Genomic DNA, 19,366 nt, shown 5'->3' with positions numbered 1-19,366 from the left:
CTATGCTGCAGCAGATCGTAGCCCATCTGATTGTGGGCTACGTGTGCGTGCTGTGGAAGTCACATCATAAACAATACAAATTATTTGTCACAACTTTGAAAACATCTTCTAAACTTGCGCATACCAATAAACATGTATTTTTATGACGATTCAACATCATTCACTGCTAAATTAATATGCCGGTCTACCGTGCAATCAATGGCACACTTTGACAAAAAATAAATAAGTAAATAAGACACTTGACCTCTCTCTGCACTAAGGTCTGACATTTGATTGTGGTGTTTGTCTCCATCTGCTGGCAAACTAAATATAGTAAACCGTCTGAAAGTCTACAAGACAATTTTTTTTTGGGGGGGGGGGGGGGGGGGAATATATAGGCTCTGATGCTATGTAGCCAAAACCGTATTAGAGAAAATACAATCAACATGTCAGATGTGTTACATTTCAGTAAAATTTATAAGCAAATGTTGCCAATGAAAGGTCTGTTAAAAGCCCCAAATAAGACACAATTGAATGAACGTTATATTAGAACGATATATTTAAGGAAAGTTCATTTTCACTGTGTTCTATTGCACATCACAGCCAAATGTTAACCAATAATTGTTACAACTCATATTTCTGCCGGAACGAGCGTAAACAAACTCCATTTTCAGAGGCGCACGAAGGAGTCGCTGTGGTTTCACTGGAGCTAGTGCGTAAAGTTCTTCCGCTAGAACAACTAGGTCCCCAGGAAAATGAAACAACTATTTCTGCAAAGTTGTAAGGACATTTTTATTAATTACAGTATTCAATATGACGCATTTGAGAGTGATGAATACTAAGGTTTTAAAATGTACGCGTAAAATATACTGCTAAAACATGGTGGATTAATACAGGACCGTGGCACAGTGACACAGCTGCGTAGGGAGTTATAGGAAAAAGGCAGACTGAAAATTGGACATTGCATGCATATGTTTATACTACAGTTTAAGAGACGCTCAAAATATTTAGAAAAATGCCAGGAATGATGGATAAAGGGTCGGAATACTTGGGCAAAGGTCGCTCGAATGGAACGAAAAGTCCGTCGAATGCATCGAATGGGCATTTTTCTGATGAGAGTGGCAGTGACGACGAGCACGGTATAGCCTCGAACACTTTCCCATTGTAGATGTATATTTTTGTACTGGAAATGGTTTATATTTAGTATTACATTGTTGAATTCATATCCACCTCAACAGATGTCGGAATGCGTGTGGGAACCGATTATCAAGCCAATATTCCAGAATATGATCCAGGTGAGGTTACGCTTGATCTACTGACTGTAGCTGTGGTAGCCTCGGTACAGTATTTTACGAAATGGTTATTATAACGTATTTCATTTTTTGTAGCTTATGTCAGATCATGTTTTCATTAGGATAATAAACCACATCATATTATTATGTAGTGATAGCAAATTCTAAAAACAATCGACGCGTTCAATGATTGGCTTATGTAGGCTACCTGTACCGAGGCTATAGTGGCCACTTTATTGACATGACTGTAGCTCGACTTCCCCTCCCTGCGGCAGACTACAGTATACCCGACAATTTTTGCGCGCTCAATTAAAACAGTTCTATATTATGTGAAGTTACTGTTGCTCTTTGACCTATAATATTATACAAAATCATTTATTCTTAGATTTTTGTCCTATTTTTGATAATGATATACATTTTACTGTAGGTTCTACAAAGTACACTGATAAAGATAACGGGGGAATGCTGGTATGGTCTCCATATCATGCAATTGTGGACTCCAAATGTAAGTATATACAAAGAACAGTGAATTATTCTATTATCCTACACTAATTTGGTTTGAAGAAATGCATACAAGTAATCTCTCTTTAACAGTGGATGAATATATTGCCATTGCAAAAGAGAAGCATGGATATAATGTTGAGCAGGTATGTCAGATTGTGTATTTTTGATGTTTGCTACGAACATTTAATATTAGAATACACATTAAAATTGCAATATTATAATTCACATTGTTTGTACAGCATAGATTTAGAAAAAATATGTACTTGTTCCAAAAACTAATTGCAAAGCTTTTGCATCTTTATACACAGGCACTTGGGATGCTGTTCTGGCATAAGCACAATATTGAAAAGTCTCTTGCAGACTTGCCCAATTTCACCCCCTTCCCCGATGAGTGGACAGTTGAAGATAAAGTTCTGTTCGAGCAAGCCTTTAGCTTCCACGGAAAAAGTTTTCATAGGATTCAACAAATGGTAACTTACTGTACCCACACAACAGTCTATTGACACAATTTTGACCAAAGAATGACAAGTACATTCGTTTGTTGGAGTAGCTGTAGTTGCCAAAAGCAAATTTAAGAACCCATGAGCATGAGATGACCATGTATTTTCTTAATGAATATATCATTGCAATATTGGTTTGAAAAGCATGCAAATCGTTATTATCAATGCTCCTTACATCAACAATTACTTAGAAAAACTGTGAATATACTAAGCTGTAATTCTAACACACTAAACGTTTGACAGTAAGTCTTTCATTTGTTGCAGTTACCGGACAAATCCATATCCAGTCTTGTGAAGTATTACTACTCTTGGAAGAAGACCCGGTCCAGGACCAGCTTAATGGATCGCCAGGCAAGAAAGCTAGCAAACAGAAACAACCAAGATGAGAGGTACAGTTAGTTAGCATGTGTATGTATATATTTTTTAAATAATTGTGTAGTTTTACATATAATGATAGTCCCACCTGAATTAATCATTGGTGTCACATAATGTTTATATTTAGTGATGAGGAGATGGAGGAAGCCAACCCTGTGGAAGCAAATGATAGCGATTATGACCCAACTAAAGAAACAAAGAAAGAGGTAAATACTTGTTTTTTTAAAGGTCACAATTGGCTTGTTAATAGGGAGATACCTGCATAGTTGTGATGTTAGCTTACTATTATAGCTTTATATACTATGACATTATACCAAGGCATATGAAAGACAACTTTCCAATGATGGCTGAAGAAGTACAGTATGCACAGTACTGAGTATTGAGTCTCAAGTACCCTCCTTGGGACACTATTTCAATACTCTCAACTTTCAACATGGTCAATTCACAACTGCAATAGAACATCTAATGCCATATGTCAATGCATGCTCATGAACTTGTAACCCGCCCCCCCCACACACACACACACACACCACCACCACCACCAGAGCCACTCGGAGCCCCAGACGCTGAGTTCCAAAATAGGGATTGGCCGGCGGGAGCACCAAACTTTGCAGCACCGCCACCACTCACAACGGTCCAAGTGCCGCCCGCCCAAAGGCATGTACCTGACCCAGGAGGACGTGGTGGCTGTGTCCTGCAGCTCCAGTGCTGCCAACACGGTCCTCCGGCAGCTAGACATGGAGCTGGTGTCACTTAAGAGACAGGTGAGGGCATTGGATTCATACCAATGTTTTTTCCCCCATTATTATTATGTTTTATATATCTGACTAAATCTATTGTTATATGTCTTAAGTGTTGTACATACATAAAATGCTGTGAAGTTGTGATGCTGGATATGTTTTATGTCTGTTAAGGACTATAGTGTAAAACTCTAGACGTTTATCCATGTATGACTGTTTGTGGCTCCCACAGGTTCAAAATGCAAAGCAGCTGAACAGTGGTCTGAAACAAAGGATGGAGGCAGGTATTGTTGACCTCAGGTTGCCAGAGGTAAGTCAAAGTGGGCTGCGTTCTACTGCATATTTGAATACTAAAAGCAGCAGTAGATATGGGTAATACTTATCCTGTCACATTGGCCTACCACAAGAGCTCAACATTGCTGTTACTTAGAGAACTGCTACAGAATTTAGCTCATACTCATTCCAGGAGTCATACTCATTCCAGGAGAAAGGTGCCACTGTACTGTGCATCAAAAACACTCATGGACATTGTTTCACATGCTACCTTGTAAACTGCACATTCGCCAACTACTCTAAACGTCAAATAACTTTTCTCTTGTTCTAGTGCAATCAGAAAGTCAACGCCCGCTGGACAACTGATGAACAGCTTTTGGCTGTTCAAGGTAAATGCAGCTATCAGTAGTCTAACCTAGGCTTCATTCTGATTCATATTTATGTCCTAATTCAACAGTAAGGTGTCAAGCAATTGTAGTTACTTGTAAGCCTTGTAAGCTGTGCTTCTAGAGAGGGATATGTATAACGCATAGGAACAGTACCTATGCAGTCATAGATAAGATATTACTTCAATGTGGATAAAAAAACATGCTGGATTTTCTAGGCAATGTATAAGACTACAGTCAATTACGGCCATATGTTCAGTATGTAATACCACTTCCACCAGGGGTTCGGAAATACGGCAAAGACTTCCAGGCCATTGCAGACGTTATCGGTAATAAGACCGTGGGCCAGGTGAAGAACTTCTTTGTAAACTACCGTCGTCGCTTTAACCTGGAGGAAGTGCTGCAAGAGTGGGAGGCGGAGCAGGGAACTCGTCCTCCCAATGGCGATGCTGCCACATCTGGCGAGGAGGGGAAGACCAGCTCCAACACTCCTTCTGGGAAGAGTACGGATGAAGAAGAGGAGGAGGTGATTAAGTGTTCTCTTTTTAATGTTACAAATAACTAACTTTTACTGTGTCAGTGTACTTTGCTCTCCTGAGTTGGCCCACAAGGTATTTTTCTCCAAGTCCAAACAGTAGTAATTCAGTCAAGACATTCGCTTGATTAGACTTGAACATTTATTGATATCCATATATATGGAAATATGTTCGACTTTTGCGGAGTTGATGAATCTAGGGGAAGCACTCTCTGCCTCTAGCATTAGCGAGAAACATACACAGAATATAAGCAAATCGAGAAATAATCCCCCCTGATGGATAGTAACATACAGACAACACAGAGGAGATGGGGATGGTGGAGGGTTGCAGCAGCACAATAATACAACAATCGGGGGTGAGTGTAGGAGTATCCTTGCGGCATTATAATTCCACCTCATCGGACGTGGCCCAATGGGTTTGAAGCAGGCTGACACAGGTGTAGTTAATGAGTGTAATGAGGACACTGCCCAAGTGCAATGCCTGAATCAGGCTTTGCTCATCAGGTTACAGGGCCAAGTTAAACCCTCCTCTTGTCATAAATCATATTTCAACAAAAGAGAATAATGTAAAACATTCATCTAAGTACATGGATCTAAGTACTATTATTCATTTGAATGTGTGTATGTTTGGATTATATGGCTGTTGGAAAGAGCAGTGACTCAAAGATTTTGTAACAAACCAAACCAAAATATCCCACCCCCTCCCTTCAAAGACACTCCTCCAAAACACCTGCATGTGCTCCCTGACTACTTCCAGAAGGTTGGTAGGCAGACAGACAAGTAGTCCGTCCAATCATTGCACTCGGTCTGAATGCCGTCCAATCATTAGTGCCAGTCCGACCTTAATGATTGGTCGTGTTAATTACAGTCCTGCGATGCCCACAGATATATATTTTAACCTAAAGCAAAATTAATACTAGTCAGTTTTCACGGAGACTGACACAGGGAACGCCCTCTCCGATGTGGAACGCCCTCTCCGAGCCCCTCGGAGAGCTCGTCGTGCACCTCCTGATTTTCCTGACTATCGTCCGAATTTTATGGATACCTCTTAGCTGTGATTGGTCCGCTAACTCCATCATTTCCGAACTCCATCATTTCCATTTCATTCACAATACCGCCATTTTAAAAACCCAAACACAATCAAAGAAGATGGAGAACAGCATTTAAGAGCGCCTGGTTGAAGAGGTCCGGAGGTATTAGAACCTCTACAACCCATCTATGAGGGCTTATGAATGTGTTGATGAACAATTGACGACTTCCACACACAAAGACGTCATGGGGCAGGCTTCTCTAAGGTTCAAAAACGTTGCTCCACCTACTGCTCTGGCGGTGAACTGTTTTCTGCACCCACAGACTTAGGAGTACTATAAATTTAAAAGAGTAAATCGAATCCGTTTGTCTGTCTGTCCGTATCGGAGTCGGAATAGTATAAATGTCGCTTTACTTGCGTTGTACCCAATCTGTTACACTCTCCTAAGAATAATCACAATTTGTGTTGTCTTCTTAAATTTACATGTATGTGTAACTATGTATTTATTATGTGAATTAGTATGTGTATTAAAGTATTGATTAAAACTGCAAATACAAACATTATCAAATTGTTTGCAGTTTTAAGAGCATGGTTTTCTAAACCATATCTAGGATTACTAGATTGCTATGCAATTTCACGTGTTCATAGGGTGAAGCCAGAGTTTGTATACTGTGAACATTAAACTATGACCAGATATGAGTTTTAACTTGATAACATTTTAAGACAGATGGTGAATTGCACATCCTCTCTCTTCCAGGGTCAAGTGATGCCCTCTTCAGGCCCCTCCCCTGTAGCCCCATCAGCAGTGACAACTCCGACCCTGGTGACCTCCACAGCCTCACTCAACCAGCCCCCGCCTCTCCTACGTCCCTCACTTCCGGCAACTCCAGCCCTCCACAGGCAGCCCCCACCTCTCCAGCAGCAGGCCCGCTTCCTCCAGCCCAGGCCCACCCTCAATCAGCCTCCCCCCCTTATCCGGCCCTCCAACCCCTTGCCCCCACGCCTTAACCCACGACCGGCAGCACCGGCACCCCCTACCACATTAGTGGGAACAAGCCCAGGCTCCGCCCAACAGCTGCCTAATTTGGTGGGTATCCAGTCGGAGGCCACCTCCTCGTCATCGCTTCACTGAGCATGCTGTAGATTTTTCAAGTAAAGAGTGTGAAGTCACCCGTCATAGTTTTTTGGGGGGAGGCCAATGATTTGTTATGCTTGCAGCGGCCAGGGGCGGACTGGGGTAAAAAAGTGGCCCGGAAATTACTGTCACTGACCAGCCCACTCAGTACACGGCGCACGACCGACTCAATACACGGCGCATTGCCCACTCAATACATCGCACGTATGGACCAGTCATTGGCCTACTTGAAAAAATACCCATACACTTACCATTATTTTGGATGATTACAAATAAATTACATCATATATGTTTAATTTCCGAAGTCCGTAAGAACACATTTCAGAAGACACTTCAGAAATATTTCCAAAAACAGGCACCATGAGTGTTGAATACAGATCGCGAGGAGGAGTATAAAGCTCCGTCAGCGATGGTGTACTATTAAGGTCTTAGAGCAATTTATAAGTAGGAGGTGCTGTCGATGTCAGAGGGAAGGCCGGTTAGTGATGGCAGTGGGCTGGTATTTGGGACCATCCCAACCACGTCGGCCCACCGGGGATTCTCCCGGTATCCCCGATGGCCAGTCCGCCCCTGGCAGCGGCTATAAGGAGAATATTAAGGTGAATATTAATGAGATGTAAAAACCTTGTGGGATAATTATGTATAGTAGGATAGCCATCCTGTCTCTGCAATGTTTTATTTATTAAAAAATTATGTGTTTGCATGTATAGTAAGACATTTAAGAGTTGAATTGTACAACGCTGACTAAACTTAATGGATTTGCAAATTGCAAATGGAAAATACATTAAATATATAATTGAAAGCACTAAGAAGGTGTAAGTATCACAAACAAATGTTCTCAACTGTCGATAGTGTCAACACTCTTGCGCTTGTTTCTTTTATTATTACACTGATACATTTTTTTAAAACTAATTTTGTGTCTTATCCCATTATTTATTTTTCTACTTGGTGCTATGAACTCCACTGGTTCTTGCCTGTGTTCAGTGTAATAAACCTGTGTAAGTGCTCTTATGCTTACTTCTCTTGTGAGAAAACAGTGTTATTACATGAATTAAAACTCAATGAAACATGGATTAAAAACCACAACGTTACTTTACTTAAGATGTTTTATATTGATGTATTAATAAGCTATGATGTCACTGTCACTATTGTCTGTCTTTCTCAACAGTGAGACACATTTTCCAGGAATTAGATTAAATATGATATTCAATTAAACAGTCAAGATTGTATGCAGACATTGTAGATTGCAAGTTGTTAGCAAATGTGTATTATTTTGTCAATACATGTTGTCCCCCATGTTCTTATGTGTGACAAGATAAATGGCAACTTAGGTTGATACTTTTTGAGCCACCTGTTTTATTAATTGTAGAAGGAATACTTTTCTTTTACAAGGAACCGGGATTTCTTTTTTTATTCTTTACCATGTAGTTAATAGTGTAATGCATTAGGCATATATATTCCTTTAGACATTTTTAAGGAACATGAAGTTTCATAACAATCTGTACACGATAACTCAGGTGGCTTATGACATTTAGTCAGTCCATGATCAGTAACCAAATGACAGAGCTAATATTAATAATTGTTCATGACCATCTTATTTATTTTTTACTGATTACATAAAGCTACCTGATGTGATCTTTGAAAGTCTACGCTAAAACACTATAATATTCCCCAAAAGAAATATGCTGATGTGGTTCAATACAATTTACAGTATACTCAAATATTTTGATCAAGCATTAATTTTGATTTTTTAAAGTCATTAAACAAAACCGCAATCTAATTCTGTCAGCATTTTTGCATTGATATCTGGATGGCATTGAAATAACTCACTTTTGCCTGATATTTTTGTTTGTCATCATCACTTTATCCTAAATGTCTTGCATGTAACAGGCCTACAATTATCAGGTAAATCACCATGTCCAAAAATAGATGGTAGATTGTCATTTTCTTGTGTTCTCATATTGATCCATAACTGCAATCCCTGAATAAAATATATTGTAGAACTATATGGAAGCTACAGTAGAATCTAATATCGCTACAGCCTACACAGAAGTCTTTCTTTTCTAACACAGTATCTTTAATCTTTGACAAAATTAACCATGGCCAAGAGTGAAAATATTCAATGAACAATATACAGAGTCAACAATTTCATATAAGCCTTCTTGCAAATATATAGTTTTGATTAAGAATGTGGCAATGGAAATAATGGTGGTGGATATAAAGTAGCCTATAAGCTGTGGCTATCAATTAAACCGATTTCAAATTACAAATCAACGGTGTACAGGACGAAACCCTACAATTGCTTATTGTGTCATAATCAAATGCTTATAAAATGCATGTAGGATACTCTAGGCCTTCAATTCAATGGTATTGAACCATCCTGGTTTGCAGACTGAAATCGTTGGCAGACGTCACACGCAGAGCACGCGTCAGTAGTTAACGGGCTGTAAGCTACCTAAGTTTTAATTGGTGTAAACTTCACCCACAATTTCAACTTCCTGAAACTTTTTCCGCTCAAATACAGACACTGGCGTTATGCCGAGCTGTGATGCTGGACAAAATAAGGACCCACAAAATTAAGGACCCACAAATATGTTCTGGCCATTAATTTACATTATTAGTGATCTGTGAAATATTTTAGCAAAGAGCACACACGGGAATTCCGCGTACTGAAACAAGGTAAGAATGTAAGAATGTAATCTGCAGACAGCAGCGTGCCTCACGTTGTATGTAAAGCGAAAGCAAATAGAATAGCCTGAAGATTGACATTGGATTTATTGAATTTTCTCCTGAGATACGTACTCGGTTGTTTTAACTTTTCATTAAAAAAGGTGTGATATTGGTAGGCTATTTAAATCAAGATATTCATCTAATGCAATCGTTTCATTGCCTGCAGCAAGCACCCTACTGCAATGGGGATTCCCCGGCGTAAGGACGCAACACACTCTTGAGCTTAAACAATGTTCACAGCACAAACATTGTTAAAAGTCTTCATGTCTACATGTGTCCGATAGTAAAACCCGAGTACAATTGTGGGCATTGTCACAATTCAAGTGCCGCTTTTCCTTAATTTACAATGACAATAAATGTGTGTAAGGGTTGCCCCTTGTTGACCACTGCATTGCAGTAGCACAGGGGGATTTCTGAAAAGGCATATTGTACAGTACGTTGAACGGTACTACAGCGGACTACAGCGTAAAATAATCGAGAAGCTTCACTTCTGTCGGTATTTGATGGATTCAAATGTAAATTGGTAATTCGATTTTACAGTTTGGCTCCACTTAATGTTTTGTGGTCCACATCTGGGGGCTTGGGGAGGTTTGACCCCGCTGATTAAGACTTGGATCCCCCCCCAAAAGAGGTAAAAAGGTCGGGGGTCGATACATTTATATATTGTTCTTACCTGTAATCGTAAATATTACTTAACAACCTGGAAAATAAGTTGTCATTGTATAATTCGCACTCTGTCAAGCGAATGGGGCCCATGCATTCCACCAACTTGTTATCTTGTCAGTCTGTCTAGATTGAACATAGAAAATGACCACAGAGGAAAGTGATTGCTGCGGCCTATGGGAACTCTCCCGGCAGAATTCCGGAGCGACAGGGTCCTGGGAATCTGACCTGGGTCCAGTTCAGCACACTTTGAAATTTGTGAAGAACCTGGAGGAGCAGTATGTGTGTCCTGTCTGCAAGGGTGTAGTCTTCAACCCGCATCAGTCTGGCTGTGGTCACATCTTCTGCCACCACTGCATTCAAGGGATACTGTAAGGTTCAACTCTTCATTAAATGAATACCTAATCAGGTGCTTGCTCTCCGCAAGGCACACTATTGTTAACTAATGTATATCTTTCTATATTTCTTACCATTATTATTTAAAATATATTGTACCCTCTCTAGTTACTCTGTAATTGCTGTTAGAGTAGGGCATAAATGGCATTAGTTAGTGTTGTTGGTCAATATACTTAATGTTGGCTGAATTCTAGCACTGAACTAGGAATATACTGTTTTTGTTTTCAGGGAGGGTTCTGGAATGAATCCAGTCTGCCCTTTGGATGGAGGTTTGATTAAATCTAATGAGGTGAGAAATTGAAAGTATTAAGCAATGTAAAAGGGTAGTCAGATATATTGAATAAAATGTTATTCAACATGTGATGGCATTGTTTTTTATGTATTGCTGTCTGTATAGGTTTTCCAAGACAATTGCTGCAAAAGGGAAATATCAAATTTAGAAGTCTACTGCACAAACTCTCCTAACTGCTCTTGTAGAATTACCTTATGTCGATTGCAAGTAAGTCCTCATACACTGGGATTTTGTTAGCTATATTTAAAATATCTATTTCATTCTAGAGCATTCTTGTCATGCCAAATGAATACATGGCAAAGGCAGCCTAAAGAGTGACAATATAAAAGTGAGCCAAAGTCACACTCTATATGACTTCCTCTCATACTTGTATTTCCCGCAGGAACACCTCAAAGCTTGTCAGTACGAGTTGCTGCAATGTTCCAATACAGGTTGCTCTGAGGTCATGCAGCGGCGGGACCTCCAAGAACACCTTAGGATCAGCTGCACACATCGCATGGAATCTTGTCAACACTGCAAAAAGCCATACATGTTCTGTCAACTCAAGGTGAGAACTAGAGAATTGGGTAGAAAGCCTCAATGGAGGTATTGACATTATCAATAATCCATAAAGTATGCTTTGTAATAACAAAGATTGTGGCAATTATCCATTCAATATCAATGATTGTTTCATCTTAAAGTAGTTCTAGCTGTGTTTAAGAGCAAGATACACATACTCCAATAGACATGAATAGAAAATGTCCAGCCAGTCTACTGCTTTTACATTATGTAAAATACCTCTATGTAGACTCCTCCAGTGCTATTTTGAAGAAAGTGGCCTCTTCTTACTTTTTCTACTAATAATTAAACAGGACCATGAGATGACCACGTGCCTGGAGGTAGAAATTGAGTGTCCCAACAAATGCTACCAGAAGATTAAAAGATGCAAGGTAAGTAATAGGCAATCGGGCTATTAATCAGAAGGTTTACGGCTCGATTCCTGGCCGTGAAAAATTACGTTGTGTCCTTGGGCAAGGCACTCACCCTACTTGCCTCAGCGGAATGCCCTGTACTTACTGTAAGTCGCTCTGGATAAGAGCGTCTGCTAAATGACAAAGAAGTAAAATCATTACATTTACATTTAGTCATTTTAGCAGACGCTCTTATCCAGAGCGACTTACAGTAAGTACAGGGACATTCCCCCTGAGGTAAGTAGGGTTAAGTGCCTTGCCCACACAACATCATGTGGCACGGCAGGGAATCGATTCGGCAACCTTCTGATTACTAGCCTGACTCCCTCACCGCTCAGCCATCTGACTCCCTGTACACATACAGTATTAAGAGTTACTGCGTCTGACGCAAGATGTCTGTACTATCCTATAAAACTCCAATATAAAACTCCTGTTACATTTAAAACTGTTTTAAATGGCAAATTAACTTGAAACTTAACCTTGAGTAAAGCAATACTCAACAAAAGTGAAGTGGACAGGTCCACTTAGAGCCAACCATGTACCTTATTGTACATTGTTTTAGCAACTTTTGTTATCTCTCAACTGTTATTTTCTTATTATCCTATTATCTAATCATTTGAATCTTATTTTGTTTTATTTGAAAGGTCACAGAGCACATTGATGAGTGTCCAGAGGTGGAGACAGACTGTGTTTATGCAAAATTTGGCTGCTCAGTTCGGGTTGGTTGACATAAGATACATTATTTATTGTAGATTGAAATAACTTATATAATAAACACAAAAATAACTTGTTGATCTTACAACAGTAAAGTAAAATGTTATCCTTGTACTGTATAACAATTATTGTGACATTAGGGTATTGTAGATAAAACAGAAAATGCCTCTGTGTGTGTGCAGGACAAGAGAGCTGAAGTTCGAGTCCATGAGGAAACGGCCCGTAATCACCATGTGCTTCTCGTTTTGGAAAGCAATACCAAATTAGAAAAAAAAGTAAGATTCCAGTTTTATTGCAAGGGAAGGAATTTCAAGGCCTACAGCGCTAGTATAATTTACCAATCAACAAAGTAACCAAGATGTTTAGAAACCATACAGCCGAGTATACCAATTGTAACATATATTTGAGGGACATTCAAGTTCTTGTTTTAATGTTGCATTGTGACAATACTACCTGGTAAAGAACCAATGTTACAGGATGAAATCCAGGAAATACCGTATTTTTCGAAAATATAGCCGCGGCTTGTACCCTGATTTTACAGTTTTCTTGTGGTTGTATGGCTTATATTTAGAAGCGACTTATAGCCTGGTTTTAGAACAAAAAAGTGGCTTTGTCACAAAGACTTCTACAGACCGTGCAGCTAATTTAGTGCTCATCACTTGAACGGGGGCTTATAACTTGAAAGATAAATTATTTACTGTGTCGTCTCAGTTACACTATCAGGGCTTGGAAATACAGTGACTTACTAAAGTAGGCAAATGGATAGTAGAACATAACCTTTGATAATAATTCCAGTAAATCAAACAGCTTCAAGACCCAAAAAATTCTAAATAATAAATTGTTTATGGTCACATATTAACATAAGAAAATTAAGACACTTTTCAGTCCTCCTCATATATTCAACAAAGGCGGCAAAGTGCTCACATTGTTGCCAGATTGGAAATGGTATCATACCAAAGGCTCACAATCACCGTATTTGGAGGATAATTATTGTGCATCTGGCAACACTGAAAAGGCGGTTGACTAATGACAGTTCTCTCTACGGTCAGAGCTCGCGCAAGAAGGTGGAACGTAAGGGAGATACCCTTCCAAAACTTGTAAGGCCGGGCGTAATAATTAGTTTGTGAAAGACCCAAACACAAATATCCAACGAGGCAAAATCCCGGCCGATTTTGGAATCCCTGCCGGACAAAATTTTTAGGTCTCAAAAAGAGGACTTGTCCGGGTAAAAGAGGACGTCTGGTCACCCTAGCTATACAGCCTACAGCTAGCAAACTAACGTTAGCTAGCATCGCTAGCGACATTGGCTAATTCAACTTCAGTAGGCTATTCTCAGGATTTGCAAGCTAGCTAAACTTACTTTACTATATATACTATATCTAAAATAATTTTGTAGACATAACAATGGTTTTTGCCACTAAATGAGTGACTTGGCTTTATTTTTGGACATATTAGCACAACCGAAGTGTGTTACGATGCTGTAAGATCACCTATACTCATGCATTGCTTGGTAACATTGTTCCGTATCAAGTGCAGCATATATTCCAGTGCGGTTTATACTCCGATTTACAAAAACAAAGCTCCCATTCGGGTGGGGTGCGGTTTATAGAAAATGCGGCTTATTTTCTGATAAATACGGTATAAAGGATACTGACGGAACTAAGAAATGCTCTTAGAATGGACGTTTGAAAAATCTGGTAGTGTTTTCTAATGTGTTTCAGAAATGTAAACACTCTAATTGATTGCCCAGCACCATGGGTTTTATATATATTTGATCTCAAATTTGATTTCCTCTATCGGAATGACCTTTTCTCTCCATGCAAGATGGAAGTCGTCCAACAGGAGGTGCTGTTTAGAAACCAGGTGCTCCAGGAGAACAGCCAGATTGTCAGCAGTCTGGAAAAAGAGGTTAGGCCTCTGGCCCAGCATGTTAGCAGGTGCGACCAGACCCTAACTGCAGTGCAGGTAAGAATCTAACCCATCACTTCCGCAATACAAAACCAAATGGTCTATTAATGCTTTGTATGGAAAAAAAGCTCAAAAACAAAAGCCCTCACGCAGTGGAAAAATTAACCTTTCAAAAAAAAATTCCTTCAGAGATCTCTGAACGAGCAAAGGGACCAAATCTCCAGTGTCAGACTCCAGCTTCAGGAGCTGTCCAGGATGTTCAGCCCTGGCATGGCCCAGGAGGGCCTGAGTTATCTGAAAACCTCTCTGGACTCACTGAAACAGCAGGTGTCCACCACCGAAGGCCTCAAAGACCACCTGGGTAAGTTGAGATAGTAGTCCTCCCGTTCACGCACAAAGGCATGGGGGTTTTGGGAGAAGAGGCCTAGTGGTTTTATGGCACCAAAAAATATCAAAATGAATGATCCCAACAAGAATTAGCCATCTTATAGTCAGCAGCTAAACTCAATGACAATTGGTGATTGATATACCGTAACAAGCAGATGGCAAGGTTGCAAATGGAAATGGCTACTGCTGGATGACTTGTTTAACTAAAACATGACTATCATGACAATAAGAGTCTTAACCTTAAGTTAAGTCTTAATTACCAGTATCTGCTCTCATACAGTGGCTCTGGAGGAGAACTACAAGCGTCATTCTCGCCTCCTGGACATTCACACAGCTCAGCTTGAACGCAATGAAGAACGCTTCAAGGAGCTCGAGTCCACCTCATACGACGGGAAACTCATCTGGAAGATCCGTGACTTCCGCAAGAAAAAGTCTGGAGTCCAGGGCCTCCAACCATGCTTTTGTAGTGTGCCGTTCCATACTGGCCGTTGTGGATACAAAATGGCTGTCAAAGCCTACCTGAATGGGGATGGGGATGGTAAAGGCAGTCATTTGTCCCTCTATGTGGTCCTCATGCGGAGCGACTTTGACCCACTCCTTCAATGGCCCTTCCGACAGACCGTTTCCCTTTCGGTCTTGGACCAGAGTGGGGCCAACAACCACTACACCCACAATTTACGTCCTGACCCAGCCTGTAACAGCTTCCAGCGCCCCAGCTCAGATGTCGCTGCCAACGTTGCCTCAGGCTTCCCGCGCTTTATCTCACACGCCCAGCTGGAGGCACCCAAAACCGCAGTCTACATCAGAGAAGACACACTCTTTGTAAAGGTCAAAGTTGATACAACAGGTTTAGATGACTTGTAGATCTGTTTGGTCAGACCTACTTCATCTTGCTCAATTATGCTTTTTCTGGGGGCAAACTAACTGTGTGAAGAATCTTAAAAAGGGAATTACTGATGTGTGTACATGTTTTTATTTAGTAATTTTGTGAACTTAGCTATTTATCCTGTCAGCCAGACTGAAGATTTTAAAGGAACATGCATGTTATTTGACAGGATAACTCAGGGATTTGAATGTTAAGTATTAAAAAACTGAATTGAGTTTATAAAACTTTTTTTTCTTTCTCAAATGTAGTAAATGCTAAACTTCCTGCTACTCTTAATTTTCATTAAGAGAGAATACGTTCGTCCCCTCAATGCTTTAAAGATCACAAAACTTTGGTTTACTTGTTTTCTTAGTGATATGAAGCTTATGCTGCTGCTTTTGCAGTTGCTCCTCACAGGATGAATGTGTAACAGTTATAAGTGTTTACCTTTTCCACTGGTCTGGTGACTTGTTCACTGGCTGCTCTAGCTTGAAAAACAATATTACTTTCTCCAAAGGTAATTTCAGCTGAAACAAGTCATATACATTAGTCAAGTGTGACATATTTTTTTTTGTGATGAACATGATTTTTAAGCAATGTTTTTCTTTAGCAATAAAAATACAGATTTAGTAAAGTGTTTTTTTGTTGTTGTCAAAACTCATAATCCAATTGAAAATATGCATTCCTATACACCATCATACACCTTTTTAAGTAGCAAAATCCTATCAAAACGAATACATATTTTTTTTTAAACAAATATCACCTATTTACCTGAGAGACTTATGACACTTCATGACATCCGTGCACTGCAACACTTCAATAATACAAGATACAGTATAGAAAAATCAGATGTTTAAATTTTTAAATACCAGTCTTTGAATATCACACTAGTTTTCATAGATATCTGAATGGAAATGATGTCCCTTCAGTCAAGTTTGCTAAGTCTATCTAAGTAGTGTAGTGAGCAGATCCTCACCTCAGAACATTAGTTCTCCTCAGATCCAGCTCTAGCAGGTGGGAGAGGTTTAATCTAGTGGCTGAGGACAAAGAAGAACATCCTATCTCTTTGATAATTAATTTAAATAATCTGTAATCGTGTGACCGGCTGTTATTATACTGCCACTGAACATAGCAGTGAGAATCCACATTCATTTTCATACACTCCAGGTGTGACTAAAAGTTGAAGGGCCATATCATACCCAAAGCCATCATCAAAAACTAATTTGTAGATGAGCTCTTGTGGTCCACCCTTTTCACTGGCACTTGTGCCCACCCTGCTCCTTAGCATGAACTTTACCTTGGAAGTGTATATTGTTTGTTGTGTTTGCAGTACAACTAATTGTATTGAATTCATTGCATGTGATATTGAGGTTATAATCATACACATTGTATGTCCCGTTTAGTTTGACATGCATTTTGAGGACTATCATTAGGAATGTGTATAACTCTTAGAGGATTACCTCAGTGTCTCCAGTTAACAGTGAAGATCTCCCAGTCCAGCAGAGAGCAGCCTAACTCCATAATCATGCCATTGTTTAAAGGTCCCATGGCATGCTGTTTTTGGATGCTTTTATATAGGCCTTAGTGGTCCCCTAATACTGTACCTGAAGTCTCTTTCCCGAAATTCAGCCTTGGTGCAGAATTACAGCCACTACGAGCAGTCCCACAATGAGTTTTCCTTAGGATGTGCCATTTCTGTGTCTGTAGCTTTAAATGCTATGAGGAGGAGAGAGGCGGGACTAGGGAACCAAAGGCAGGCTAGGGGAACTCATATTAATGTTAAATAATCTCATAAAGTGAAATTTTCATGCCATGGGACCTTTAAAGCTCAGGTCCAACTCGTTTAGGCTTGGCAAGGAGTTGGAACTGAGTCCAGTCTTGCACCATTTCCCTGCAAGATTACTGCATTTAGAACAGCAAAAAGCCACCAAAAAACATGAAATTATAACTGCTATTTTGTTAGTTAAAAGCTTCAACTAAACCAAATAAATACAAAATATTTTTGTACTACTTACACAAGGTTTTACAGTCTGCAAAGAGGGTTTTGCAAAACAAGACAACGTCTTTCTCTTCCAGTCCTCTGAATTGTTTGAAATTAGGTCCAACTTTCTCAAGTGTGAGGGATTCAACATCATAGCAGAACCCAGTGAGGCACAACCATCCTCCCTGATGTTACAGCATGACCGGCTGTAGAAAGAGTAGTCTGTCATTTTATGGGGAGTATACACACTACTCAGTACACTACATATGAGTAGAAATATTGAGAGTAAAACCAACTATTTCTAGGGGGCTTTTTCAGCTGCGATCACATACACTGTCAACTCCGTGACGCCAAACATGGAAGACAGTGGAGTGTTAGACTTCAAGTATTTGGGGTGTCTGTATATGCAAAACTTGTGTGAATGTACTTCATTACAGCTCAAACCGAGCTCCCTTAAGTGGGATCATGGATTTAATGAGAGCCCTAGCCAGACAGGACAGTTTTAATCTCGCCCAAAAACCTTGAACTACAACCTTTTTCCAGGACACCACATTTTTCAGCCTAGAGATGAAGGGGGCAAAACTATTTAAGTTCGATGGATACTGAACAGAAGGTGGATAAACAAATGCAAATCTTACATTTGGACTGTGCCATGATATTTTATCATAAACATAACAAACCATTCGTGCACTCCTTTAATATGGTGACAGCTTTCATCTGCTTCAATGAACATTGTGGCACATATAAATCAAATAACACACTGCCACACAATTACAATGACATTATCACACTGGCTTGAACACACACTTAAGGACATACATTTAATTTCTTACCTTAGTGTCTCTAGTTTACAGAGGAGATGACTTAGTCCAGTTGCAAGCAGTGTTAAACATATATCCAGTGGTGTATTGATGCTCAGGTCCTGCCCTATCAAGCTACAGGTGTTTTGAGTGTAGAGTTGAGGCCAGAGGCTCGCAACACATCTCAGTGAGGTCACAATCAGTCCATCTGGGACAATATACTCACTAATGAGATCTACATGACTCAATAACAGACATGAACCCAAGCACATACATGCACAGCTGTACTGTATGACAGTATAGCTATTAAAACAGTGACACTCTGTGCAGGTATTGAGTTGAAATATAGGTATCTACCAAATTTTAAGTTGCAAATATGAAGCAAATATTCACAGAGCTGTTCTGGAAGCCTCGACCACAGGCAGCAGCACTCACAGATCCTCATCTGATTCAGAGTATTTCCTCAAGTCAAATGCAACAAGTCCTTGTTTCTTCCCAATCATCTTGTGGATGTACTTGATTGGTTTCTGGGACATCTGAAACCCCTGCTTCAGCAGACCATTAAGAAGAGTCGAATTGTTCCTCTGTGAAAACCCCAGAAGTAAAGCCGTATTCACTGCACTCTAATATAAAAAGATGATAGGGAATGATTCTGGCTAGATGTTTACATCATTGTGAAGTAATTTTTTTTTAATCATTACTATAGGTCAGGAACACATAGAATACGGTGAGGTACTCTAAACAGTCCGTTTGAAAAGCTGATGAAAACTGCCTAGTACACTAAGGCATCTTCCACATCAACACCACATTCTGTCAGGTGTTCCTTGTAGAAAATCAGTTTGCCCTTTTCCATCTCCAGGCTAATGTCCCCAATTTCATAATTACTGTGTCAGTTTCACTTAACATGATTATTTATAACTTTTTAACTCTA

General features: G+C 39.8%; 2 protein-coding genes across 7 annotated transcripts; both read left to right on the top strand.

Moving 5' to 3' along the window:
* Nucleotides 1-680: 680 nt before the first annotated feature.
* On the top strand, nucleotides 681-7,845 carry rcor3 (REST corepressor 3). The gene is made up of 12 exons (XM_047044124.1): nucleotides 681-1,118; nucleotides 1,218-1,274; nucleotides 1,699-1,776; nucleotides 1,866-1,918; nucleotides 2,084-2,245; nucleotides 2,540-2,664; nucleotides 2,778-2,856; nucleotides 3,196-3,414; nucleotides 3,623-3,700; nucleotides 3,995-4,052; nucleotides 4,331-4,575; nucleotides 6,372-7,845. The coding sequence occupies exons 1-12, from the start codon at nucleotides 995-997 to the stop codon at nucleotides 6,744-6,746; spliced, it is 1,653 nt and encodes a 550-aa protein (XP_046900080.1). The 5' UTR covers nucleotides 681-994; the 3' UTR covers nucleotides 6,747-7,845.
* A 1,390-nt stretch (nucleotides 7,846-9,235) lies between these two features.
* traf5 (Tnf receptor-associated factor 5) lies at nucleotides 9,236-16,277 on the top strand. Of its 6 annotated transcripts, none has more exons than XM_047044162.1 (12): nucleotides 9,236-9,428; nucleotides 10,020-10,110; nucleotides 10,264-10,513; nucleotides 10,767-10,827; nucleotides 10,936-11,037; nucleotides 11,213-11,377; nucleotides 11,682-11,759; nucleotides 12,425-12,499; nucleotides 12,677-12,769; nucleotides 14,319-14,459; nucleotides 14,592-14,763; nucleotides 15,070-16,277. In XM_047044162.1, the coding sequence occupies exons 3-12, from the start codon at nucleotides 10,287-10,289 to the stop codon at nucleotides 15,651-15,653; spliced, it is 1,698 nt and encodes a 565-aa protein (XP_046900118.1). In that variant the 5' UTR covers nucleotides 9,236-9,428; nucleotides 10,020-10,110; nucleotides 10,264-10,286; the 3' UTR covers nucleotides 15,654-16,277. The 6 variants fall into 6 exon arrangements, with proteins under 6 accessions (XP_046900118.1, XP_046900122.1, XP_046900119.1 ...); XM_047044166.1 differs by having other exon boundaries at nucleotides 10,020-10,118; XM_047044163.1 differs by lacking the exon at nucleotides 10,020-10,110.
* The last annotated feature ends 3,089 nt before the right edge of the window (nucleotides 16,278-19,366 follow it).

Source organism: Hypomesus transpacificus, chromosome 21 (genome assembly GCF_021917145.1).
Source record: "Hypomesus transpacificus isolate Combined female chromosome 21, fHypTra1, whole genome shotgun sequence".
NCBI lineage: Eukaryota > Metazoa > Chordata > Actinopteri > Osmeriformes > Osmeridae > Hypomesus > Hypomesus transpacificus.
Note: the sequence above shows the minus strand (reverse complement) of the source record. Positions and strands in the feature narration are given on the sequence as shown.